The 27,518-nt window shown below is 35.3% G+C and overlaps 1 protein-coding gene across 6 annotated transcripts in view; it reads right to left on the bottom strand.

The window, feature by feature from the left end:
* TEX11 (testis expressed 11) overlaps positions 1–27,518 on the bottom strand; it is a 311,535-nt gene that overhangs the window by 152,975 nt on the left and 131,042 nt on the right. For all 6 annotated transcript variants that reach the window (XM_025466112.3, XM_025466113.3, XM_049107547.1 and 3 more), the window contains 3 exons: positions 19,366–19,517; positions 16,736–16,821; positions 430–567 (listed from right to left, as the gene is read on the bottom strand). In XM_025466112.3, coding sequence (XP_025321897.1) covers positions 430–567; positions 16,736–16,821; positions 19,366–19,517 — 376 coding nt within the window. The remainder of the gene's footprint in view (positions 1–429; positions 568–16,735; positions 16,822–19,365; positions 19,518–27,518) is intronic.

A 27,518-nucleotide genomic window follows, 5' to 3' on the forward strand; every position in this document is an offset into this window, starting at 1 on the left:
TAGTCAATAGGTAACCCAGTACATAAAAGAAAGACTATTTTATCTGAGTATTTTCCCATACTGAATGGTTGACCAATAAAAGTGTACCTTATAATTTAGTCTGCTTCAAAGGACAATACTGCAGGTGGTTAGTAGCAAACAACTTGGTTTAGAAGTTCCAATGATATATTACTTTCCAGAAAAAGGTGCCCCCAAAACCCAGTAAGTAGTGGAATTAATGGTTTTTCAAATTCTCTCTTTCTGGGAAGTTCCTATCAGTCATGTTTACAGTGTACAAATCAGGAAAGTATCAATTTGAGTTTATATTCTATGAAGAAACTCTCAGATATCTTAACCTCATAGCCAAGAAGACACACCAAACTGTACCTATCTCCCTGCCACTGCACAGGACACTTCCTGCCTTTGAAAAAAATAGATGAATCAAAGCACCTTATCAAGTTGTTTCAAATGAAGGTAGCAGGAAGCCATGTTTCTCCGCAGTTTGGCCAAGTCCAAATCTGTACGATCAGTTGCATAAAATCTCAGAGAATAATAGTACCAGTTTAGGGCATCAGCATAATTTTGTACCTAAAGGTTAAAAAGAAATAACAAAATTACAGAGATATCTCTACATTTGACCTTATTTTTTCTAAGTCACCTCTACAAAAAAAAAACAATAAAATTGTATTGTTTTCTTTTTTAGACAATCAAAACACAACACCCTCTCTGAGTTCTAAGTTCATTTTACGATCTGTCTAGATCAGTATCAGTTGCAGATTGTGGTAATTGATATTCTATTTTCTTTCTCCATATTAGAAATTTCACGGAAACCATCAACAAAATTAAAAGGCAACCTACGGAATGGGAGAAAATACTTGGAAACACTATATTCAATAGATGGTAATATCCAAAATATACAAAGAACTCCTACAACTCAATAGAAAAAAAAAACAATTTAAAAATGGGCAAAGAACCTGAATAGACATTTTTCCAAAGAAAACATATAGGGGCATCTGGATGGCTCAGTCAGTTAAGCATTTGACTCTTTAAAAAATATATAAAGCCCTCTGGGTGGCACAGCGGTTTGGCGCCTGCCTTTGGCCCAGGGCGCGATCCTGGAGACCCGGGATCAAATCCCACGTCGGGCTCCCGGTGCATGGAGCCTGCCTCTGTCTCTACCTCTCTCTCTCTCTGTGTGACTATCATAAATAATAAATAAAATATATATATATTTTTTACGTATTTGAGAGAGAAAGAGAAGAAGTAGAGGGAGCAAGAGAGGGAGAAGCAGGCTCCCAGTGTGCACGAAGCCTGATGTGGGCCTCAATCCCAGGACCCTGGGATCATGACCTGAGCCAAAGGCAGACGCTTAATCAACTGAGCCACCCAGGCACACCAAGCATTCGACTCTTGATTTCAGCACAAGATAATGAATCTCAGGGTTGTGAAATAAAGGTCCAGGTTGGACTCCACACTCAGCTGGGAATCTGCCTGAGGATTCTCTCCTCTCTCCTACTGTCCCTCCCCCTGCTCTGGTCTCTCTCAAATAAATTAATAAATCTTTAAAAAAGACATACAAATGGTCAGCAGGTAGAAGAAAAGGTGCTTAGCATCACTAATAATATGGAAAATCCAAATCAAAACCACGATGAAATATGTCTCACAACTACTAGAGTTATATCATCAAAAAGAAAAGGGATAACAAATGCTAGTAGAGAAACCTTGTACACAGTTGGTTGGAATATAAAATGGTAGGATTATCATGGAAAACAGTATAGAGCTTTCTCAAATTAAAATTAGAACTACCATATACTCCAGCAATCCCACATCATGATCTGAAAGAGATCTCTACTCCCATATTCATTGCAGCAATATTTAAAATAGCCAAGGTACAGAAACAACCTAAGTGTCCATTTACTGATGAATGGATAAATAAAATATGGTATATGTACACAATGGAATATTATTCAGCCATAAAAAGAGGGACATCCTTCCATTTGTGACAAGAATGAATTTGGAGGACTAGTATGCTAGGTAAAATAAGCCAGATAGAGAAAGACAAATATTTCATGTTATCATCACTTATTTGTGGAATTTGAAAAAAAAAAACAGTTAAACTCTAGAAACAGAGAATAGAATAGTGGTTTTGAGGGGCTTGGGGTTGGGGAAATGGGGAAAGGGTGGTAAAAGGGTATAAACTTTCAGTTATAAGATGAAAAAGGTAACAGGGTATAAACTTTCAGTTACAAGATGAAAAAGGTCATCTAATGTATGACATGATTACTATAGCTGGTAATACTGGATTGTATAACTGAATTTTGCTAAGAGAACAGAACTTAAGTGTTCTCAGAAAAAAAATGTGATGAATATGTTAATTAAATAAATAGTTAGGACTCCAAACGTATACATATACCTAATTATTACATTGTACACTTAAAATTGTGTTGATTATACTTCAATAAATTTTTAAATTTTTATTTAAATTCAATTAATTAACATATAATGTATTATTAATTTCAGAGGTAGAGGTCAGTGATTCATCAGTCTTACATAATACCCAGTGCTCATTACATCAGGTGTCCTCCTAAACATTCATCACTCAGTTACCCCAATACCCTACCCACTACTCCTCCAGGGACCCTCAGTTTGATTCCTATGATTAAGAGTCTCTTATGCTTTGTTTCCCTCTATGATTTCATCTTGTTTTATCTTTTCTCCTCTTCCTATATGATCCTCTGTTTTGTTTCTTTTTTTAAAAAGATTATTTATTTATTCATGAGACACACAGAGAGAGAGGCAGAGACATAGGCAGAGGGAGAAGCAGGCTCCATGCAGGGAGCTTGCTGTGGGACTCAATCCTGGGATTCCATGATCACGCCCTGGGCCAAAGGCAGGCACTAAACTACTAAGCCACCCAGGCATCCCATCTCTGTTTTGTTTCTTAAATTCCACATATAAGTAAGATCATATTATAATTCTCTTTCACTGATTAACTTATTTCTCTTAGCATAATATCCTCTAGTTCCATCCACATCATTGCAAATCGCAAGATTTCATTTCTTAATGGCTGAGTAGTATTCCATACAACATCTGCATGTGGGATGAAAAGTCTGAGGGGTGGTGAACAACCCCAGAAAACTCAAAATACAATTTTAGTTATTAAAACAATGATAAAAATTTTTAGAAGAAATTGATAATTTACCATGTTAATATAGCTATTTTCATTTTTCTGCATTCCATTTTAACTTTGTCCTTTTATATTTGTATATAGTTACAATCATAGCTTATATTAGAGTTTCATGTTCCATTCTTTCCATCTGACTTTATTTGGTAAATATTAATCTGTATTACAATGGAGTCCTCACAGTTGTCAATGTAAGGGATATATAACATTCAATTAAGTTAATATACAATGATTTTCATAATGTTGGATATTTCATTGGTTTCCAAGTTTTTCACTATTATGATAAAGTGCCACTGTGTTTGTGTACAATTTTTTTTTTTACTTTTGAGGCACTAACATATTTTCAATGCTAAGACACTATTTGGAAAAATATGATAGAAATAACCTGGATACGTTTTTCTAAACTGAACACCTGGGTGGCTCAGTGGTTAAGTGTCTGTCTTTGGCTCAGGCTGTGATCCTGGTCCAGGGATCAAGTCCACATCAGGCTCCTACGAGGATCCTGCTTTTCCCTCTGTCTATGTCTCTGCCTCTCTCTGAGGGACCCTGTTTCTCATGAATAAATAAAATATTTTAAAACACAAAAACTTTTTTTAAGCTAAGAAAACTCAGATTGTTCATGCACACCAAGGTAAGGTAGATGAGTCCCTTGTACCCTCTAAAAGAAGCTTCACATTTTAAGTGAAGAACAGAAGTCATTTGGGTGTAAATGGAATAAAACACACTCTTCACTAAAAAAATAAAAAAAAAAAAAACCTGTGCTCTGTAGGTTCAAGATTACCCATGACTATTTAGGGTCAGATTATATTTTTCTCCGGTGTTGAAAGTGGGAGTTTAAAAATATTCTGCAAGATGGGGGTCAAGATGGTGAAAAGTAGGGGTACTCACTCACCTGGTCCCACCAACTTACCTAGATAACTTTCAAAACATCCTGAACACCTACGAATTCGACCTAAGAATTAAAGAGAGAACAGCCAGAATGCTACAGAGAGAAGGGTTTTCGCTTCTAACAAGAATCATCTAGGGTGAAATTTACTTAGGTTGTGGTTGATATTCTTGACTTAGCCTGCTCATACACCCACTCTGCACTGAGCAAAATGACTAGAAGGAAGAATTCACCACAAAAGAATCAGAAACAGTATTCTCTCCCACAGAGTTACAGAATTTGGATTACAATTTAATGTCAGAAAGCCAATTCAGAAGCACAATTATAAAGCTACTGGTGGCTTTAGAAAAAAGCATAAAGGATTCTAGAGACTTCATGACTGAAGAATTTAGATCTCATCAGGCCAAAATTAAAAATCAATTAAATGAGATGCAATCCAAACTGGAGGTCCTAATGATGAGGGTTAATGAGGTGGAAAAAAGAGTGAGTGACATAGAAGATAAGTTGATGGCAAGGAAGGAAGCTGAGAAAAAAAGAGAAAAACAATTAAGAGACCATGAGGAAAAGTTAAGGGAAATAAATGACAGCTTCAGAAGGAACAATCTACATATAATTGGGGTTCCAGGAAAGGCTGAGAAGGACAGAGGGCCAGAAAGCATATTTGAACAAATCATAGCTGAGAACTTCCCTAATTTGGGGAGGGAAACAGGCATTCAGATCCAAGAGATAGAGCAGTCCCCCTCCAAAATAATAAAAAACGTTTAACATCTCGACATTTAATAGTGAAACTTGCGAATTCCAAAGATAAAGAGAATATCCTTAGAGTAGTGAGAAACAAGAGATTCATAACTTATATGGGGAGAAATATCAGATTAACAGCAGACCTCTCCGTAAAGACCTGGCAGGCCAGAAAGGGCTGGCAGGATATATTCAGGGTCCTAAATGAGAAGAACATGCAGCCAATACTTTATCCAGCAATGCTCTCATCCAGAATAGAAGGAGAGATAAAGAGCTTCCAAGATAGGCAGAAACTGAAAGAATATGTGACCACCAAACCAGCTCTGCAAGAAATATTAAGAGGGACCCTGTTAAGAAAGAGGATGCCCAAAGAAATGATCCACAAAAACAGGGACTGAATAGGTATTATGATGACACTAAATTCATATCTTCCAATAGTCACTCTGAACGTGAATGGGCTAAATGATCTCATCAAAAGACACAGGGTTTCAAACTGGATAAAAAAGCAAGAATCATCTATTTGCTGTCTACAAGAGACTCATTTTAGACCTAGGAAATGAACAGCTTGAAAATCAAAGGTTGGAGAACCATTTTCCATTCAAATGGTCCTCAAAAGAAAGCTGGGGTAGCAATCCTCCTATCAGATAAATTAAAGTTTATCCCAAAGACTGTAGTAAGAGATTAAGAGGGACACTATATCATACTTAAAGGGTCTATCCAACAAAAAGACCTAACAATCATGAATATTTATGCCCCTAATGTGGGAGCTGCCAAATATATCAATTAATAACCAAAGTAAAGATATACTTAGATAATAATACACTAATAGTAGGAGACTTCAACACAGCACTTTCTGCACATGACAGATCTTCTAAGCAGAACATCACCAAAGAAACAACAGCCTTAAATGATACACTCGACCAGATGGATTTCATAGATATTTACAAAACTTTACATCCGAACACAACTGATTACACATTCTTCTCAAGTGCACATGGAACTTTCTCCAGAATAGACCACATACTGGGTAACAAATCAAGTCTCAACCAAAACCAAAAGATTGAGATTATCCCCTGCATATTTTCAGACCACAATGCTTTGAAAGTAAAACTCAATCACAAGAGGAAATTTGGAATAAACTCAAACACGTGGAGGTTAAACAGCATCCTCCTAAAAGATGAAAGGGCCAACCAGGAAATTAGAGAAGAATTAAAAAGATTCATGGAAACTAATGAGAATGAAGAAACAACCATTCAACATCTTTGGGATACAGCAAAAGTGGTCCTAAGAGGGAAATACATCACAATTCACAATACAAGCCTCCCTCAAAAAATTGGAAAAAACTCAAATAGACTAGCTAACCTTGCACTTAAAGGAACTGGAGAAACAACAGCAAATAAAACCTACACCAAGGAGAAGATAGTTAATAAAGATTTGAGTAGAACTCAATGAAATAGAGATCAGAAGAACTGTAGAACAGATCAACAAAACCAAGAGTTGGTTCTTCAAAAGGATTAACAAGATAGATAATCATTAGCCGGCCTTATTAAAAAGAATCGAGAAAAGACTCAAATTAATAAAATCACGAATGAAAGAAGAGAGATCACAACCAATACCAAGGAAATACAAACGATTTTAAAAACATATTATGAGCAGCCATACACCAATAAATTAGTTAATCTATAAGAAATGGATGCAGGGGATCCCTGGGTGGCTCAGCAGTTTGGCGCCTGCCTTTGGCCTGGGGCGCAATCCTGGAGTCCCGGGATCGAGTCCCATGACGGGCTCCCGGCATGGAGCCTGCTTCTCCCTCCTCCTGTGTCTCTCCTCCCCCCCATGTCTATCATAAATAAATAAATAAATCTTTAAAAAAAAAAGAAATGGATGCATTTTTGGAAAACCACAAACTACCAACACTGGTACAGGAAGAAATAGAAAACCTGAACAGGCCAATAACCAGGGAGGAAATTGAAGCAGTCATCAGAAACCTCCCAAGACACAAAAGTCCAGGGCCAGATGGCTTCCCAGGGAAATTCTATCAAATGTTTAAAAAAGAAACAATACCTGTTCTACTAAAGCTGTTCTGAAGGATAGAAAGGGATGGAATACTTCCAAACTCGTTCTATGAGGCCAGCTTTACCGGAATTCCAAAACCAGATGAAGACCCCACAAAAAGAATTATAGACCAATATCCCTGATGAACACAGACGCAACAATTCTCAACAAGATACTAGCTAATAGGATCCAACAGTACATTAAGAAGATTATTCACCATGACCAAGTGGGATATATCACTGGGATTCAAGGCTGGTTCCACACTCGTAAAACAATCAGTGTGATAGATCACATCAACAACGGAAAAAACAAGAACCATATGATCCTCTCAATAGATGCAGAGAAAGCATTTGACAAAATACAGCATCCATTCCTGATCAAAACTCTTCAGAGTGGAGGGATAGAGGGAACATTCCTCAGCACCCTAAAAGCCATCTATGAAAATCCCACAGCAAATATCATTCTCAATGGGGAAACACTGGGAGCCTTTCCCCTAAGATCAGGAACATGACAAGGACGTCCACTCTCACCACTGCTATTCAACATAGTACTAGAAGTCCTAGCCTCAGCAATCAGGCAACAAAAGGAAGTAAAAGGCATTCAAATTGGCAAAGAAGAAGTCAAACTCTCCCTCTTTGCAGTTGACATGATACTGTACAGAGAAAACCCAAAAGCCTCCACCCCAAGATTGTTAGAACTCATACAGCAATTTGGCAGTGTGGCAGGATACAAAAATCAATGCCCAGAAATCAGTGGCATTTCTATACACTAACAATGAGACTGAAGAAAGAGAAATTAAGGAGTCAATCCCATTTAAAATTACATCCAAAAGCCTAAGATACCTAGGAATAAACCTAACCAAAGAGGTAAAGGATCTATACCCTAAAAACTACAGAAGATTTCTGAAAGAAATTGAGGAAGACACAAAGAGATGGAAAAATATTCCATGCTCATGGATTGGAAGAATTAATATTGTGAAAATGTCAATGCTACCCAGGGCAATGTACACATTCAATGCAATCCCTATCAAAATACCATGGACTTTCTTCACAGAGTTGGAACGAATCATCTTAAGATTTGTGTGGAGTCAGAAAAGACCCCAAATAGCCAGGGCAATATTGAAAGGAAAACTAAAGCCAGGGGCATCACAATGCTGGATTTCAAGCTGTACTACAAAGCTGTGATCATTAAAACACTGTGGTACCGGCACAAAAACAGACACATATATCAATGGAACAGAATAGAGAACCCAGAAATGGGCTCTCAACTCTATGGTCAACTAATATTCGACAAAGCAGGAATGACTATCCACTGAAAAAAGGACAGTCTCTTCAAAAAATGGTGCTGGGAAAATTGGACATCCACATAAAGAAGAATGAAACTAGACCATTCTCTTACACCAGACACAAAGATAAACTCAAAATGGATGAAAGATCTTAATGTGAGACAAGATTCCATCAAAATCCTAGAGGAGAACACAAGGAACACACTGTTTGAACTTGGCCACAGCAACTTCTTACAAGATACATCCATGAAGGCAAGAGAAACTAGAGCAAAAATAAACTATTGGGACTTCATCAAGACAAGAAGCTTTTGCACAGCAAAAGAAACAGCCAACAAAACTAAAAGACAGCCTACAAAATGGGAGAAGATATTTGCAAATGACATATCAGATAAAGGGCTAGTATCCAAGATCTATAAAGAACTTATCAAACTCAACAGCAAAGAAACAAACAATCCAATCATGAAATGGGCAAAAGACATGAACAGAAATCTCACAGAGGAAGACATAGACATGGCCAACAAGCACATGAGAAAATGCTCTGCATCACTTGCCATCAGGGAAATACAAATCAAAACCACAATGAGATACCACCTCACACCAGTGAGAATGGAGAAAATTAACAAGGCAGGAAACAAATGTTGGAGAGGATGTGGAGAAAGGGGAACCCTCTTGCACTGTTGGTGGGAATGTGAACTGGTACAGCCCCTCTGGAAAACTGTGTGGAGGTTCCTCAAGGAGTTAAAAATAGATCTGCCCTATGACCCAGCAATTGCACTGCTGGGGATTTACCCCAAAGATACAGATGCAGTGAAACGCCGGGACACCAGCACCCCGATGTTTCTAGCAGCAATGTCCACAATATCCAAAGTGTGGAAGGAGCCTCGGTGTCCATCGACAGATGAGTGGATAAAGAAGATGTGGTTTATGTATACAATGGAATATTACTCAGCCATTAGAAATGACAAATACCCACCATTTGCTTCAACGTGGATGGAACTGGAGGGTATTATGCTGAGTGAAATAAGTCAATCGGAAAAGGACAAACATTATATGATCTCATTCATTTGGGGAATATAAAAAATAGTGAAAGGGAATAAAGGAGAAAGGAGAAAAAATGAGTGGGAAATATCAGAGAGGGAGACAGAACATGAGAAACTCCTAATTCTGGGAAACGAACTAGGGGTGGTAGAAAGGGAGGAGGGCGGGGGGTGGGGGTGACTGGGTGATGGGCACTGAGGGAGGGCACTTGATGGGATGAGCACTGGGAGTTATGCTATATGTTGGCAAATTGAACTCCAATAAAAATTATATATATAATATATATATTATATATATATAAGAAAAGACAAAAAAGAAAAAATAAAATAAAAATCTTAAAATATTAGCAAAAAAGAAATAAAAATAATAGATCTATAGGAAAATCTGTCATTTGTGACAACACAGATGAATCTAAAATACATTATGCTCAGTGAAATAAGGCAGACAGAGAAAGACAAATACTGCATGATGTCACTTACACGTGGAATATAACAAAATCAACTCATAGAAACAAAGTAGGATGGTGATTATCAGGGTTTGGGAGTTGGGGGAATTGAGGATATGTTGGTCAAGGGATACAAATTTTCAATTATTAAATGAATAATTTATAGAGACCTAAGTTACTGCATGGTATCTATAATAATGTGTTATATACTTGAAATTTACTAAGAAAATGAATCTTAAGTGTTTTCACCACCAAAAAGTAACTGTTTAAGGTGAATATGTTAATTAGCTTGATTGTGGTGATCATTTCATAATGTATTCCTATATCAAAATGTCTTGTTTTGCTCCATAAAATCAGGTGCTGCAAAATACAATGGTATTCTTTTCTTTTTTATTTTATCCTTTTTAATATTTTATTTATTTTTTCATGAGAGATACAGACAGAGGCAAAGTCATAGGCAGAGGGAGAAACAGGCTCCTTGCAGGGAGCCCGATGCAGGACTCGATCCCAGGACCGTGGGATCATGCCCTGAGCCGAAGGCAAACACTCAACCCCTGAGCCACCCAGGCGACCCTCTTGTTTTTAGAGGGCCTGTATTTCTTTACTGAACAGATTTAAAATTACTTCAGAATTCTCTTGTCCAACTGATTTTCTTTCTTTTCCCTCATTTTCTAGCCTTGTAGAATATTTTTATTTTTACTTCTTCCTTTCCAATTTATATGCCTTTTCTTTTTCTTGCCTAATGATCTGGGTAGGACCTTCAGTACTGTTGAATAGAAGTGGTAAGAATGAACATCCTTGTCTTGTTCCTGATCTTTGATGAAGTTTTCAGTTTTTCACCCTTGAGTATGAGGTTAGCAGTGGGCTTGTCAGGTATGACGTTTACTATGTTGAGGTACATTCCATTTATACCTAATTTGTTGAGAGTTTTCATCATAAAAGGATGTTGAATATTTTTTTAAGGATGTTGAATATTGTTAAATGTTTTTTCTGCATATACTGAGATTATCATATATGATTTTTATCCTTCATTCTATTCAATGTGGTATATCATATTTACTGATTTACATATGTTTAACATTCCCTGCATTCCAGGGAAAAATCCTACTTGGACTTTGTATAAGATCCTTTTAATATGCTTTGAATTCAGTTTGCTAGTATTGTGTTGAGGATTTTGTTCATCAGGATTACTGGCCTGTGGTTACTTTTTCTTATAGTGTCCTTGTCTCGCTTTGCTATTAGGGCAATGTTGGCCATGTAAAATTAGTTTGGAAGTGTCTGGAATGAGTTTGAGTTTGAGAACAATTAGTATTAATTCTCCTTCAAATGTTTTGTAGAATTTACGAATGAAATCATTTGGTCCTGGACGTTATTTTATTGGGAGATTTTTGGTTACTGATTCAATGTCCTGACTCATCTGTTTACATTTTCTGTCTGTTCAAGATTCAGTTTAGGTAGGTTGTACATTTTCTAGAAATTTCTCCATTTCTTCTAAACTATCCAACTTGTCACATAATTTTTCACTATAGTTTCTTACAATCCTTTGTATTTATGTGGTATCAGTTGTAATGTCTCCCCTTTCATTTCCAATTTTATTTATTTGAGTCTGCTTTTTTTCCCACTATCTTTTTCTTGGTTAATCTCACTAAAACATTTGCAATTTTATCTTTTCAAAAAACCAACTCTCATTTTTGTTGAAATTTTCTGTTTTTTAATCTCTATTTCATTTATTTCTGCTCCGCTTTTTATTATTTCCGTTCTCTGCTATCTTTGGCTTAGTTATATTTTTTCTAGTTGCATAAGGTATAAAGTCAGGTTTCTTTTTATATTTTTATTTCTTTTCATTTAATTCCAGGATAGTTTCCATAAAGTGTTATATTAGTTTCACATGTTTAATATAATGATTCAACAATTCCATAAATTACTCAGTGCTCATCAAGATAAGTGTACTAGATTGTTTATTGAAGCATTTGTCACGCTATAAACTTCCCTTTTAGAACTACTTTTGTTGCATCTGTTTGCATTTTGGTATCTTATGTTTCCATTTCCAAGTTCTTAATTAAATTCCAGCTAGTTAACATTAGTTTCAGGTGTAGAATTTAGTGATTCATTACTTACATACAACACCCAGTGTTCATCACAAGTGCCCTACATAATACCTATCACCTATTTAATCCATTGTCCCACCCTCCATCCCTCCAGTAAGCCTCAGTTAAAAGCCTGTTGCCTGGTTTACCTCACCTTACCCACCCCTTTTGATTTCTTCTTTCACCCACTGGTTGTTCAAGAGTATGTTCTTTAATTTCTACATATTTGTGAATTTTCCAGTTTAACTCTTGCTATTGATCCTTCTTTGAGTTAATTATTGTATAAAGTATAAGATTTAGATCAAGATTAATTTTTTTGCTTGTGGATGTGCAATTACACACTATTAATTGAGAATATCATTCTTCCTCCATTGAATCCTTTTGCATATTATTGAAAATAAGTTGAGCACATTCCTATGGGATTATTTTGGTGTTCTCCACTGAGCTCCAATGATCTATGTGTTTCTCTCTCTGACAATACCACATTCAAGATTACCCTAGCTATATAATAAGTCTTGACATCAGATAGAGTAATTCCTCCCTTTTTATTCCTTTTTCTCAGAATTTTTTTAGCTATTTTCATTCCTCTGCTTTTATACATAAATTTTAGAATAATGTCTCTATTTTTCCCATTCTTTTACTTGTAACCTATTTGTATCTTCATATTTAAACTGTGTTTCTTTTTAGCAGTCAAAAGTTGAGTCTCACTTTTTAACCTATTTTGACAATGTCTGTTTTTTTACTGAAGAGTTGAGATCATTTTAATTTAATGTTATTTTTGTATATGCTGAGATTTCAATCTATCATTTTCCTACTTATTTGTTTTCCATTTGTTCTACCTAAATTTGTTCCCTTTTTCCTCTTTTTTCTGCTTCTTTTAGATTATTAAATATTTTTCATAATATTACTTTGTCTCCTTTTTTTGAATTATAAATTCTGCTTTCAATTCTTCTGGATATATACCCAGAATTGGAATTGTTGGATCATATGGTAATTCTATTTTAATTTTTATGAGGAACCACAATACTGCTTTATATAGCAGCCATACTATTTTGCATTTCTATCAACTACTTTCATTTTTAAACAGTATTTGTGCTGTGCATAGAATTCTACATTTACAGGTACTTTTTGTTATATTAAAGATATTGCTCTACTGTGTTCTTGCTTGCCTGAAAAATCCAACGTCATCCTTAATTTGCTCCTCTGTATGTATTCGTGTCATTTTTCTCCAGCTGCTTTTAAGATATTATCATTATCACTGGTTTTGAGCAATTTGATTATTATGTGCCATGGTTTAGTTTTATCTGTGTTTCTTATGTTTTTTCTTTAAGATTTTATTTATTTATTAATAAGACACAGAGAGAGAGGCAGAGACACAGGCAGAAGGAGAAGCAGGATCCATGCAGGGAGCCTGATGTGGAACTCGATCCCGGGTCTACAGGATCATGCCCTGGGCTGAAGGCAGGCGCCAAACTGCTGAGCCACCCGGGCCGCCCTGTGTTTCTTATGTTTGATGTTTGCTAAACATCTTAAATATACCATTAAAAATTAATTAAATGTTAAAAGCTTTCAAGCATTATTTCTTCATATACGCTCTCTCCTCATTTGGGGATTCTAATTACCCAACTATTGAGCTACCTGAAGTCTTTTCATAGCTTGTGATGCTATTTTAATTTTTTTCCCTACGTGGTTTATTTTGGATGGCTTCTATTGCTGTATCTTCAAACTTACTAATCTTTACCTTTACTAATACTACTGGAGATATCCAGGAGTATGATTACCTTACTAATCTGATGTTAATACTATCCAATATATTTTTTATCCTAGACCTAGTTTTCATCTCTAGGAATTTGATTTGGATCTTTTATATCTATGTCTCAACTTTTTAAATATATGGAATAAAATTAAATGAGGTATTTTAATGTTCAGTTAATGTCAACTTTGTCAGATTCTAGTGATTGCTCATTCTCTTCATTATAAAGTATTTTCCTGCCTCACTATATACTTGGTAATTTATTATTAGATACCAAATATTGTATACTTTACCTTGTTGGGTGCTGAATAGTTTGATATTCTGATAAATATTCTTGACCTCTACTCTGAGAAGCACTTAAGCTTATTGGGATCAATTCCATCCTTTTAGGTCATACTTTTGATATTTTAGGTAGGTCTGGAACAATTCTCAGTATAGGGCTAATTATCCTCCACCATTCAGACAAGATCAATCTGAGTTCTCTACCCAATGCCCCCATAAATTAGAAGTTTTTCTGTCTGGCTAATACGAACAGGCTCTATTCCCAGACAGTTGTGAGTGCCAGGCACTGTTCCCACTAATATTTTTAGATGGCTATTCCCCCGTGGCTCCAGGTACTTCCATCCCATATTGTCCTAATTAGTATTTGGCCAAACAATGGAGGAGGACTCTCTGACTGCTAGAGGTCTCTTTCTGAGTTGTGCTCTCCTTCCTGGTGGTCTATCCTGTGAACTCCAGCTGCTTTGTTCTCCTTAGACTCTCAACTCCATCTCCTTAAATTAGGAAGGCTGCTGGCATCCATTTCAGTTCCTCTTCTTGTGCTACAGCCTGGAAACTCAAGAGAGTAAGCTGCACCATTGAAGTCCTCACCTTGTTTATTTATCATTGCCCAAAGATCACTCTCCATTGCCTGATGTCCAGTGTCTCAAAAAACACTTTTTCATGTATTTTGTCTTTTTTCTTTTCTTTGGAGGGAGATCGGCAGTGGGGGACTAGTTGTTCAGGGAAGCACATAAATATGATCTCTGTTACATTTTGGTTAGAAGTAGAAATCCATCACAACTTTTTAAAACCATACATCCCATTTTTTACAGTAAGTTTTTACCTTAATTCCAGTATAGTTAGTATAGAGTGTTATATTAGTTTCAGGTGCACAATGTAGTGCTTCAACAATTCCATACATCACCCAGTGCTCATCAAGACAAATACACTCCTACATTCCGATCACCAACTCACCCATTCCCCCTGACACGCACACCTACCTTTTGGCAATCATCAGTTTGTTCTCTATAGTTAAGAGTTTGTTTCTTGATTTCTCTTTTTTTTCCTTTGCTCATTTGTTTTGTTTCTTAAATTCCACATGAGTGAAATTATATGGTATTTGTCTTTCTCTGATTTTGCTTAGCATAATACTCTCTAGTTCCATTCATGCTATTGCAAATGGCAAAATTTCATTCATTTTTATTTCTGAGTAATATTCCATTGTATATATATACCACATCTTCTTTATCCATTCATCTATCAGTAGACATTTGGACTGCTTCCGTAATTTGGCTATTATAAATAATGCTGCTATAAACATAGGGATATGTGTACTCCTTTGTGTTAGTGTTTTTATATTTTGGGGGGAGACATCCAGTAGTATGATTACTGCATCATAGGACAGTTCTACTGTTAACTTTTTTTTTAATATTTTATTTATTTATTCATGAAAGACATACAAAGAGAGAGGCAGAGACATAGGCAGAGGGAGAAGCAGACTCCTTGTGGGGAGGGAGCCTGATGTGAGACTCGATCCCAGGATGCCCAGATCACTACCAGAGCCAAAGGCAGATGCTCAACCATTGAGCCACCCAGATGCCCTCTATTGTTAACTTTTTGAGGAATTTCCATACTGTTTTCCAGAGTAGCTGCACCAATTTGCATTCCCACAGTGAAAGAGGGCTCCTTTTTCTCCACATCCTTACCAACACCTGTTCTTTTTCGTCTTTTTTATTTTAGCCATTCTGACAGGAGTGAGGTGATATCTCATTGTAGTTTTGATTTGTATTTCCCTAAGGATGAGTGATGCTGGGCCTCTTTTCATGTATGTGTTGGCCATCTGGATGTCTTCTTTGAAGAAATGTCTGTTCGTGTCTTCTACCCACTTTTTAATTGGATTATTTTGGGGGAGGTGTTGAGTTGTGTCAGTTCTTCATATATTTGGACTAGCCCTTTATCAGATGTGTCATTTGCAAATATCTTCTCCCATTCAGTTGGTTGCCTTTTAGTTTTGTTGATCCTTTCCTTTGCTGTGCAGAAACGTTTTATTTTGATGCAGTCCCAATAGTTTAATTTTGCTTTTGTTTCCCTTGCTTCAAGAGACATATCTAGAAAAATGTTGCTACAGCTGATGTCTGAGAAATTACTGCTTATGCTCTCAACTATTCTTTACTTTTTTTTAGGTAAGCTCTACACCCAACATGGGGCTTGAACTCATGATCCTGAGATCAAGAATCACATGCTCTACAAAATGAGCCAGCCAGGTGCCCCTATTCTTTACTTCCTAAAAAAATATCTGAAGTTTCAAACTTTTCTACAGTAAATCTGGATTGTTTTGTGAGAAAAAAAATTACCACTTTTTGGCATTTTTTAATTGTACAACTTTTTTTAAAGAGCAATTTTAGGTTCACAGTAAAACTGAGAGAAATGTACAGAGACTGGCCATATACCTTCTAATGCCATACACACTAAGCCTCCCACCTTATCAACATCCTCTACCAAAGTGGTAGACTTTGATGGACTTACATGGACACATCATAATCACCCAAAGTCCATAGTTTACATTAGGGTTCACTCTTAGTGTAGTATATACTATGGGCTTACACAAAGGAATAATGACAAGTATCCACCATCACAATATCATTCAAAGTATTTTCACTACACTACAAATCCTCTGTGCTTCAAATCATAGTTTTTTAAAGGGAATAAAGCTCTGACTTTCTTTTTTGTCATGTTAAAATGAATTATTTTACTATATCTTAATATCAGACATGTCATTTCCCTACACTGTAAGCTCCCAATGGGGATGAACCAATCTTAGTGGTTTGTTTTTTGTTTTTGTTTTTAGTGGTTTTAAATGAATTCCTATACAATGCTCATTAACATTCTGCATTATTTATATTTAATACATAGATGGGACCTAAGCAGATTATTAAAATATTTGATGATCTATGATTTTTATAGTGAACATACTTATTTGTTAGAGTAGAGAAAGAAGATAAAGAATATAGATTCTTCCCAAACCTCAAAACTTCTGGCAGCTTTTTTCCACAGAATGTTGTGTAAACAGACCACTAATTCGGTTGTCAGTTGTCTTCCTGTTCGCTGACCTGAAAATGAAAACTGAGGCTCTAAAAACAAAACTCAAGATCTATTACATTAAATAAGAGTGCTAACTATATTCAGAACCTATAATCTTTAAGTAATGGCTACAAACACAATCCTATTCAGACAGGTTTTCATCATCAATTTTAGGTTAACTAGCAAAATTGATTATATAATAGAATCAGAGTTTGCTAGAATCACAGTAATTCGCCTATCAATTTGTGGTAGTTTGCCAGCTTAGCCTCTTTTTAATGTATTTTCCATGTTCCAAATTTGATCATCATCTGGTGCTTTAATGTTATTGTGAATGAACAGACAGCAATGCTAAAAATCGTTAATAAGAAGTGTTTATATTATTATATACTAACAAGATCAGATCAAGTTCACAAGAAAGGCCAATTACACCTTAAAGCCTTTGTAAAATACTTTAAGACCATGTTTACACATAAATTTTATTACTTTAAATTGTAATTCACGTCTGATTGTTTCTGGTCTAGACACAGGGTTCAAATACATTAGCAAACATTAAGGTAAAGTTTAAACTGCAACAGAATTCTACATCCCCTCTCTTCTACTCCTTTGGCACTACTAATTTCCACAAAAGTCTTGATAAGAACACTAAAAGTCTCTGACCCCAAAGCCCAGTCAGCAAACATAGGTTGTTCCATAGCTTAGATAAAATTACTCACATGAGAGTAAAATGATATTTAATGTGCCTATTTAAAATATTACTTTGAGAGCATAAGTTTATAATTGGATATCACGATAAAACTGGCTACTATAATCTTAAGAAAATTAGTCATTCTGGATAAACACATTTTCTAGTTGGCTGACAGTTAACTTTTATTAAAAATAAAACATTTTTACTTTTAAAAGTCTAAATTATTTCATTTAAATTCTTAATTTTTCTAAAAATTATGTTTTTAAATTATGTTTTTCTTTTTAAAAGATATTATTTCAGAGAGAGAGCAGTAGAGCATGAGCAGGGGGAGGGGCAGAAAGAGAGAGAGAGAGAGAGAGAGAAGCAGACTCCTCATTGAATGTGAATCCTGACATGGGGCTTGATCTCACACTCCAACATCATGACCTGAGCCGAAATCAACATACACTTAACCAACTGAGCCACCCAAGCACCCCTAAATTATGCTTTTCTAAATGTACTTTCTAGTTTTCTGAAGCACAACTTAATCTTTGCTTGCCCATTCAAGGTCAATAACACTAACAACTATTGCATTTTATTGTATTATTTTATCACAGTGGTGCCTTTGGTAAGTAACTATTATATCATACAGATTGCTATATTTTTAAAAATATTTGAAACTGTTCTATAAAATTTATAGTTTTCTCCTCCCTTGTGGTTAGATTATCTATGTCTTTCCCTGTAGACCCTTTCTCTCTTTCTAATATGCTACCATTAAAATGATCTGGTTAGAAAGACAGATAATCAAGCATATCAAAATTGGGTCTAAAAATAATTGGATTCTTAGTGAGGATCTGTAGGGACCATATTACCAATAAAATATGGTTTGTAGAATCTAAAGTTCAAAGGTTCCTAGAAATCAAAAGATTTCTTTTAAAAAAAATCAATGACTTTTTATAAAAATATGATACCTATTTGTAAAAATTCAAGAAATCTGGTAAAATATAAAGAAAGGAGTGCCTGGGTTGAGCATCCAACTTGATTTTGGCTCAGGTCATGGTCTTGAGGTCATGAGATTGAGCCCCACGTCAGGCTCATGCTCAGCATAGAGTCTGCTTGTCCCTCTCCCTATGTTCCTGCTCTTTCTCTCTCTCTCTCTCTCTCTCTCTCTCAAAAAATAAAATCTTAAAAAAAAGAAAGAAGGCAACAAGTTACCCAAAATGCCATAACTCAGAATAAAGCCCAGTATTAACATTTAGTGACTATCAATTCTGTTATAAATCTGTATATGTGTAGAATTAGAAGGATGTATTGGGGTGAGAATTTTCTATGAAAGGGATCATCCTATCTGTGTTCTTCAGGGTTTGGAGTTCTATGGAGAGGCAGGGGGTTAGGGGAATGCTGAAATTTGGCTCTACATTTCTGCTTAAACAGAGAAACTCTATTATCTATTTTATTTAGGATAGGGTTCACAGAAGATTGCATGACAAAAAGGATGCTGGGGCTAAAAAGGAAGTTAAAAACTAGGAATGTATTTCACAACCTCTATTTTATAGTTAGAAAAAAACAAGATCCAGAGACGTTATTAACTTGCCAGAAGGCACACAGCTTATTTGAGATCACACTGAAATCATGAAGTTAGGCCTTTAACCTCACAATTTTTCACTACAAGAGAGATTTAAGCTCAGAGGTTTGTCCATTTTTGCTGATGTTTTGCTATTTTTGCTGTTTCTCATTCTAGTTTGTGGAATCTGGATCAATGAGGTATTACAGCTAATGGCTATTAGGGAGAAAAAAAAAGGAGTTGAGAAAAAGGGATCCAGTGATCTAAAAATTTTGCCACTTCTGCGACATCTAAGAATTATATGCATATTAACACCTTTCTAAAACCTGTAGAAATCCTACTGACCTATAATGATTTCATCAATCTTCTCCTTGGCAAGCAGTTCTTCCTTTCTTTGTAAAAGCATGTCAATGTAGAGCAGTAAAGCTTTCCCAATATTTTCTGATGACTTAAAATGTTCACAAATGATCTTCATGAAATAAAATCCAACAGATTCTCTGTCCAATGAGACACAATTTTAAATGGCATGAATGGAATAACTGGTTTTTGATCAATGGGTCTAAAATTTATTTGAGAATGAGCAAAACATGCAAGATAAAACTATATCTGAGCTTACATAATATCACCAAATGTCTAAATAAGCCTATTAACAATAAATTTTTAATTCAATTTCTATTTAATTTATTAAGCCACAAACATTTTCTTGTCATGAACATCTATAGTCAGATAATCATCTCTCTTTTAATATCTAATTTATGCTTTTTCCTTTAGAACTGATGCCAATTTGGGACATCTGGGTGGCTCAACAATTGAGCCTCTGCCTTTGGCTCAGGGCGTGATTGTGGAGAGCTGGGATCAAGTCCCACATCAGGCTCCCTGCATGGAGCCTGCTTCTCCCTCTGCCTATGTCTCTGCCCTCTCTCTGTGTCTCTCATGAATAAATAAATAAAACCTTTTTTTTAAAAAAAAAAAAGAACTGATGCCAATTTATAAAAATTGGAACATGAGATCCAGTAAAGACACATGAACTGATGTTAGAAATTTACTAGTCCCTTGTGATGAGAATTTTTAGGATCTACTCTCTTAGTAACTTTCAAATATATCATATAGTAGTGCTGTGACCATGGTCATGGTGTACATTACATCCCCAGTATTTATTTATCTTGTAACTAGAGGTTTGTACCTTTTGACCTCCTTAAGTTATTATGATAGACACCTTAAGCTTATACAGTGCTGAATGTCAATTCTATCTCAACAAAATTGAAAGAGGAAAAAAGAAATTTACCAGTTCTCTCTGCCAACAACTTGTTTTAAAAATTTTATTTATGCTTAATTATACAAATAGTACACCAGTATATTCTGATTATTTAAAAATGCAAATAATTCATGGATTGGAAGGCTTAATATTTTTCAGAAGCCAAAACTACCAAAGCAATCTACAGGTTAAATGTAATCCCTATGAAAACTCCAATAACATTTTTTGCAGAAATGGAAAACTCTTCCCTAAACTTCATATGGAATCACAAGGGACTCCAAATAAAGCTGAAAGACTAGCAATTCCTGGTTTCAAAATTTACTACAAAGGTAATCAAAACAGTGTGGTACTGGCATAAAGACAGATATATACACCAATGGAATAAAATAGAGTTCAGAAATAAAATATCTCATATATAATCAAATAATTTTCAACAAGAGTGCCAAGACCATACAGTGAGGGAAAGAACAGTCTTTTCAACAAATGGTTTTGGGGCAAATGGATATCCATATGCAAAAGAATGAAATCGGATGTTTTTATTATACTGTATACAAAAATAAACTGAAAATGGATCAAATGACCTAAACAGAAGAACTAAGGTATAAAATTTTAGAAGAAAACAACACAGGGGGAAATCTTCATAACACTGGGCTTGGTAATAATTTCTTGGATATGATACCAAAATCATAGGTAACAAAAGCAAAAAACAATAAATTAGATAAATTGGACTACATTAAAATTTAAAAATTTTGCGTATTAAAAGATATAAAGAGTGAAATAGGCTACCTGTGGAATAATATGGTGAAAATATTTGCAAATTATATCTGATAAAGTGTTAATATCCAGAATATAAAAGAGCTCCTAAAACTCAACAAAAAAAAGCAAACAACCTAATTTAAAAACTGACAAATAACTTGAATAGACATTTCTCCAAAAAACATACGCAAGTGGCAATAATCACATGAAAAGATAATCAACATCACAAATCATTAGGGAAATGCAAATCAAAACCACAATGAGATACCACCTTATACCGACTGGGATGGCTACTATCAAAAAAAAAAAAAAAAAAAAAAAAACAAAGAAACAAAAAGCAAGTATTGGCAAGGATGTGAAAAAATTGGAAACTTTATATACTGTTGGTAGGAATGTAAAGTGATACGCCATTATGAAAAACAATAGAGCAATTCCTTTAAAAAATTAAAAACAGAATTTCCATAGGATCCAATTATTCTATTTCTGGGTATAAACCCAAAATAACTGGAAGTAGGGTCTCAAAGAAATACTTGTATACCCATGTTCATAGCATTATTCACAATAGCCAAAAAGTGGAAGTAGCCCAAGTCTCCATCAACAGATTAATGAATAAATGAAATATAGTATATACATACAATGGAATAGTATTCAGCCTTTAAAAGGGAGGAAATTCTGACACATGCTACAAAATGGTTGAACTTTGAGAACATTATGTTAAGTGAAATACATCAGTCAGAAAGAGACAAATACTGTATAATTTCACTAATATGGGGTATCTATACTAGTCATTCATACAGACAGAATGTAGATTAGTGTATGGGACTGGGGGGAAGGGGACTCAGGAGTTAGTGGGCACAGAGTTTCAGTTTTACAAAATGAAAAAAGGGCTCTGGAGACTGGTTACAAAACAACGTGAATGTACTTAACACTAGTGAACCACACACTTAAAAATAGTTAATATGATAAATATTATGTGTATTTAATCAGATTTTTTAAAAAACTGTTAAAAAGTTTTTAAATAAAAAGGTGCAAATAGTAAAGATAAAGCTTACATTTCTGTGGACCCCTATCCAGTCCCAGTCTCTTTCTCAAAGGTAGACACTTCTAAGATTAGTATCCTTTTCAGTCCTTTCCTGGTACACTTATATGCCTGTCTGTACTTAGAAACATAGTTTTAAAAATATATAAATGACATATTATGCATACTTTGCTTCTTTTCCTCTCAATACCATGTCTTAAAGTTCATTATGTACAGATTTACCTTACCCCTTTTAATTCCCACATAATATTTTATTGTATAGAGATACCTTTTCTTATCTATTATTCCTCTATTGATGATATTCAAGATGCTTTCAATGTTTCACTATTACAAGCAATGTTCAGCAAATATGCTTGTAAACATGTGAAGTGTAACATATAAATACCAAGGATTAAAACAGCTGAGTATGAGTACTTTAAATTTTGACCCTGTCAATTTGTTCTCCAAAAGACTGGGTGCTGGAGAAGCTGTCAACCTGGAAATGTCAGGAGGTGCATATAAAAACTGAAATTCCCACCAGCATCCTCTAATATAATGAAACTTTAGTTTTTGCCAATTTGATACTCTGCCAGCCCATCTTAAATCAGAAGCCTTTGCCTCAAGTTCTGTTTGATTTTTAAACTTTTATTATCCCTTTTCTCCTGGTATTCTTCACACCTAAAAAGAAAGAGGAAAAATAAAAAAATTCTGTCCAAATATCAGAAGACAACTATATAGGTAAAATCATTTAACATAGATTTCTTCTTTACACATAAATCTATAAGAAAGGAAAATACAGCTGTCAATTTTGGCCTTTCCTGTCATCAATTCAGGAGAAAAATGACTTAAAAACTATAAAAATCATTCTTTTCATGAAAAGCCAAATTTTCTTCAAACATTACGGATGTGGAATATTTAATGGCATGATACAAGATACTGCTCTTAGAAAGATGAGGTCAGGAAACCTTCTCATACCAGCATAAGGAGAATTACTAATGAAAGTAATGAAAGGTTACAAATACTGGGTATAGGATCTATGCTAAGTAGTGTGCTAAGCACCTTACACTATCTTATTATATTTCTATATTAATACCATAAAGTGTGCTGCAGCATACTCATTTTGCAGTTTAGGCTCAGAAAGGCCATAAAATGTATAAGATAGAAACAAAAAAAGCATTCAGAATTTGAATCCAAGTCTGTTTACCCCAGAGTTTTCCCCATTGTTTCCTACTGACTTTCTGTGAAAATGATATTTAAGGTCACAGTAACAATGGTCATAGATGTGACTCAAAGGAAAATTAACTCCCCTATTAAGTGTTTTCATTAATTAAAATTAACTATAAATCATTTAAATTGATTCCTCTTCCTTCCATAAGAGATCTGTACAAATGGTAAAGATGTGGTCAAAATAAATGCTGACAGGCAGCCCCAGTGGCCCAGCGGTTTGGCGCCGCCTTTGGCCCGGGATGTGATCCTGGAGACCCCGGATCAAGTCCCACATCAGGCTCCCTGCATGAAGCCTGCTCCTCTCCCTCTCCCTCTGCCTGTCTCTGCCTCTCTCTCTCTCTGTCTGTCATGAATAAATAAATAAAAGCTTTAAAAATTTTTAAAAAATAAATCCTGACAATTAGTATCTAATAAAGTCATATGAACTGCTCCCAGGAATATGCCACCATCTATAAATTCTCCATTAGAGAGAGTGATGCAGACAGGATGGCTCAGGCCTTCCATGTTTCTTTAAGTCCTTTCACTCACCCAACCAGGCCACTCAGAGCACTCACAGCTCAGTATAGGTAGGTTCTGATCCTGTCAGCAAATCCAGGCTCTCTCTGTTGCCTCTATCAGATCCACACTTTCAGCAAGTTTCCCTTTTCTCTAAGAACCAGCCCTTAGCCATAGCCCTCATCTCTTAGTGTGAGCTCTCAGGAATCTGTTACTTGGGCATGATGTTCTCTTTACCTTTTCCCTGGAACCCTCAAGCCTTAGGAATCTGAAGGAAAGAACAGGCCCTGTCAACAACCCCTCCTGAAAGCCAATGGCTCTTTACTTTCTTTGTTTCTTTTAGGCTATGTGACTAAACTATTAGCTGTAAAGGAAAATGAGTATTTTACCAATATATAATTGAAAGAAGAAACAATTGTTAGAGGAAAACGATACAATGAAGGAGAAAAATAAAATTTATTATATTAGAATAAAAGAAAAGAAATACAAAACAAGATTTTTGAGGCTAAAAATAGCAATTCAGGTAATGAAATAAAAATGTAGATAAATACATAAATATAGAATCTTGAAATAGGGTTAAAAATATTAAAAAGGATTTAGAAGTGCTAACTTACAGAATTCATAGCCTTAAGAGTGTATACAACATTAGTTATACCTTTATGTTTTAGTAAGAATATATACAGTAGTAAATGACACAGGGTGCAGAAACGAGTACACACAGCAAGGCTGAGATTGCCTATACTTAGAAAGGCCTTCTTGTGTACAAGAAACAACAGGTGTTGGCAAAGATGTGGAGAAAGGGGAACCATCTTACACTGTTGGTGGGAATGCAAACTGGTGCAGCCACTCTGGCAAACAGTTTAGAGGTGCCTCAAAAGTTAAAAATAGAACTACCCTAGGATCCAGCAAGTGCACTACCAGGTATTTACCCAAAGAGCACAAAAATATGAATTCAAAGGGATACATGCGCCCCGCTGTTTATAGCAGCATTATCTACAATAGCCAAATTATAGAAACAGCCCAAGTGTCCATCAACTGATGAATGGATAAAGAAGAAGTGGTGTATATATATAATGGATTATTACTCAGCCATCAAAAAGAATGAAATCTTGCCACTTGCAACAACATGGATGGAGCAGGAAAGTATTATGCTAAGCGAAATAAGAGAGTCAGAGAAAGATACCATATGATTTCACTTATATGTGGAATTTAAGAAATAAAACAAACAAGAAAAAAAAAAACAAGCATGGGGGAAAAAGAGAGAGAGAGAGGCAAACCAAGAAACAGATTCTTAGTATAGAGAACAAATTGATGGTTACCAGAGAGGAAGTGGGGGAGATGGGTGAAATAAGTGATGGGGAATAAAGAGTGTACTTGGAGTACCAGGTGTTGTATGTGAGTGTTGAAACACTAAATTGTACACCTGAAAGTAATATTATACTGAATGTTAATTAATTGGAATTTAAATAAAGACAAAAAAAAGAAAGGCCTGCTTGCAAAATTGGTCCCTGGCTGACCTCTGGTCACTTGACTGGTAAATAGTTCCCCACACTGATATAAAATTTTCCCTTAAAAATAAGAGTGGCCTAGACTATGCAAACAAAATGGTTTATATTCCATCTACTTCCCTTCTGGGTGTCTGGAATCTTAGTATGTGCTAGGGAGGAGTACCTACATGAGCATCCCCATTTAAAGCCTTGGGACTTAGTCTGTAATGAGCTCTCTGGTAAATAATGGTTCACACAAGTTGTCACACTCATTGCTAGAGGAATTAAGCATGTCATGTGCAACTCTATTGGGAAGGAACTCTTGGAAGCTTGTTTCTGGTGTCTTTCCTTCAGACTCTGGTCCTGGTGGCTTTTATCTTTATTTTTATTGCTTTTGCTTTGGAGCCTTTGTTAGCCCTGATTATTACTAATAAAAAGGAACATATAAAACCTGTACACACACACCCAACTACAAAGCACAAGAAGCAAATCCTGATAAAACTAGAGGAAGAAATAAACAAGTCCACCAGTTGGTGACTTCAACACTCCCTCTCAAAAATTCAAAGAAATAGAAAAAAAACTAGCTAAGATACATACTTATCAACTCTCAGGACCTAACTGAATTTACAGCAGACTTCATCAAACAGCAGCAGAAAACACAATCTTTCCAAGTGTCCACAGAATATATGTTGAAACCATTCTGGGCCAAGAAAAAAAAAAAAACCTTAAGAAACTTAAAAGAAGTAAAAACAAACAGTGTTTTCTCTGGTAACATGGATCAAATAGAAATCAATACCACAAACAGAGTTCAGTAAAACTGAAAACAATGTATCAAAATTTGTGGGAGGCAGATACAGCATCACTGAGAGGGAAGTTTTTTTTTTTTATCATTAAAGGCTTACATTAGAAAACTCAACACCAATTCATGATTTTAAAAAACTATGAAAAAGGTGAGAAGGTCACTTCCTCGACTCAATAAAGAACATCTACGATTAATCTACAGCTATCCTTGTACATAAAAATCCACCCCAAAACAGAAAAATATATCTGATTCTCAAGTGCACATTGAACATTTATCAAAATAGATTACATTGTGGGCTATAATACAAGTCTCAGTATCTTCAAAAAAACCTCAAATTATACAATGTATGCTCTCTGGCCACATGGAATTAAATTAGAGATCAATAACAGAAAGATCTTTAGGAAAATGCTCAGATATTTGGAAACTAGATAACATACTTCTAGAAAGCCCATGAACTAAATAAGAAAATCAAAAGGGAAATCTGAATGTATTTTGAACTGAATGAAGATGAAAACAACGTTTAAAATTTGTGCTGCTAAAAAGTGATGCTTCATGGAAAATTAACAGTAGTAAGTTCTTAACAACAACAAAAAAAGATCTCAAATCAGTCATATCATCTTCTATCTTAAAAGAATCCTAAGAGCAAGAATAAATCAACCTAAAGTGGGACACCTGGGTGACTCAGTGGTTTAGCGTCTGCCTTCGGCTCAGGGCATGACCCAGGAGCCTGCTTCTCCCTCTGCCTATGTCTCTGCCTCTCTTTGTCCCTCATGAATAAATAAATAAAATCTTTTTTAAAAATACAACCTTGCAGCCCCGGGTGGCTCAGCGGTTTAGTGCCAACTTCAGCCCAGGGCGTGATCCTGGAGACATGTGATCGAGTCCTACATCGGGCTCCCTGCATGGAGCCTGCTTCTCCCTCTGACTGTGTCTCTGCCTCTCTCTCTCTCTCTCTCTCTGTCTGTCTGTCTCTCATGCATATAAACAAAACCTTTAAAAAATAAAATAAAACAACCTAAAGTAACTATAATTAAGAAATAATAAACTTCAAAGCAGAAATCAATGAAATGAATAGCTGTTTCTTTGGGAAGTTCAGTAAAATTGATAAATCTCCAGCTAGACTAATCAAAAAAAATGTGAAGGTACAAATTACCAATGTCAAGAACAATAGAGTTGACATCACTACAGATTTTTTAAAATGTTGAAAGGGTTAACAAGGGAATATTATAAAGAACTTTCTGCAATATATTTGACATGTTCAATAAAATAAATTCCTCAAAGACTCAAATTATCAAATCCCACTCAAAAATAAATCAGTAACATGAATAACACTGTATATATTAGAGAAACTGAGTATGTAGTAAAAAAGCCTTGCCACCAAAGAAACTTCCAGATCCAATAATTTCACTGTTTAATTCTACCAAATCTTTAAGGAAGAAATAATGTCAATTTAATATA

The sequence above is a fragment of the Canis lupus genome, chromosome X (genome assembly GCF_003254725.2).
Source record: "Canis lupus dingo isolate Sandy chromosome X, ASM325472v2, whole genome shotgun sequence".
Classification (NCBI taxonomy): Eukaryota; Metazoa; Chordata; class Mammalia; order Carnivora; family Canidae; genus Canis; species Canis lupus.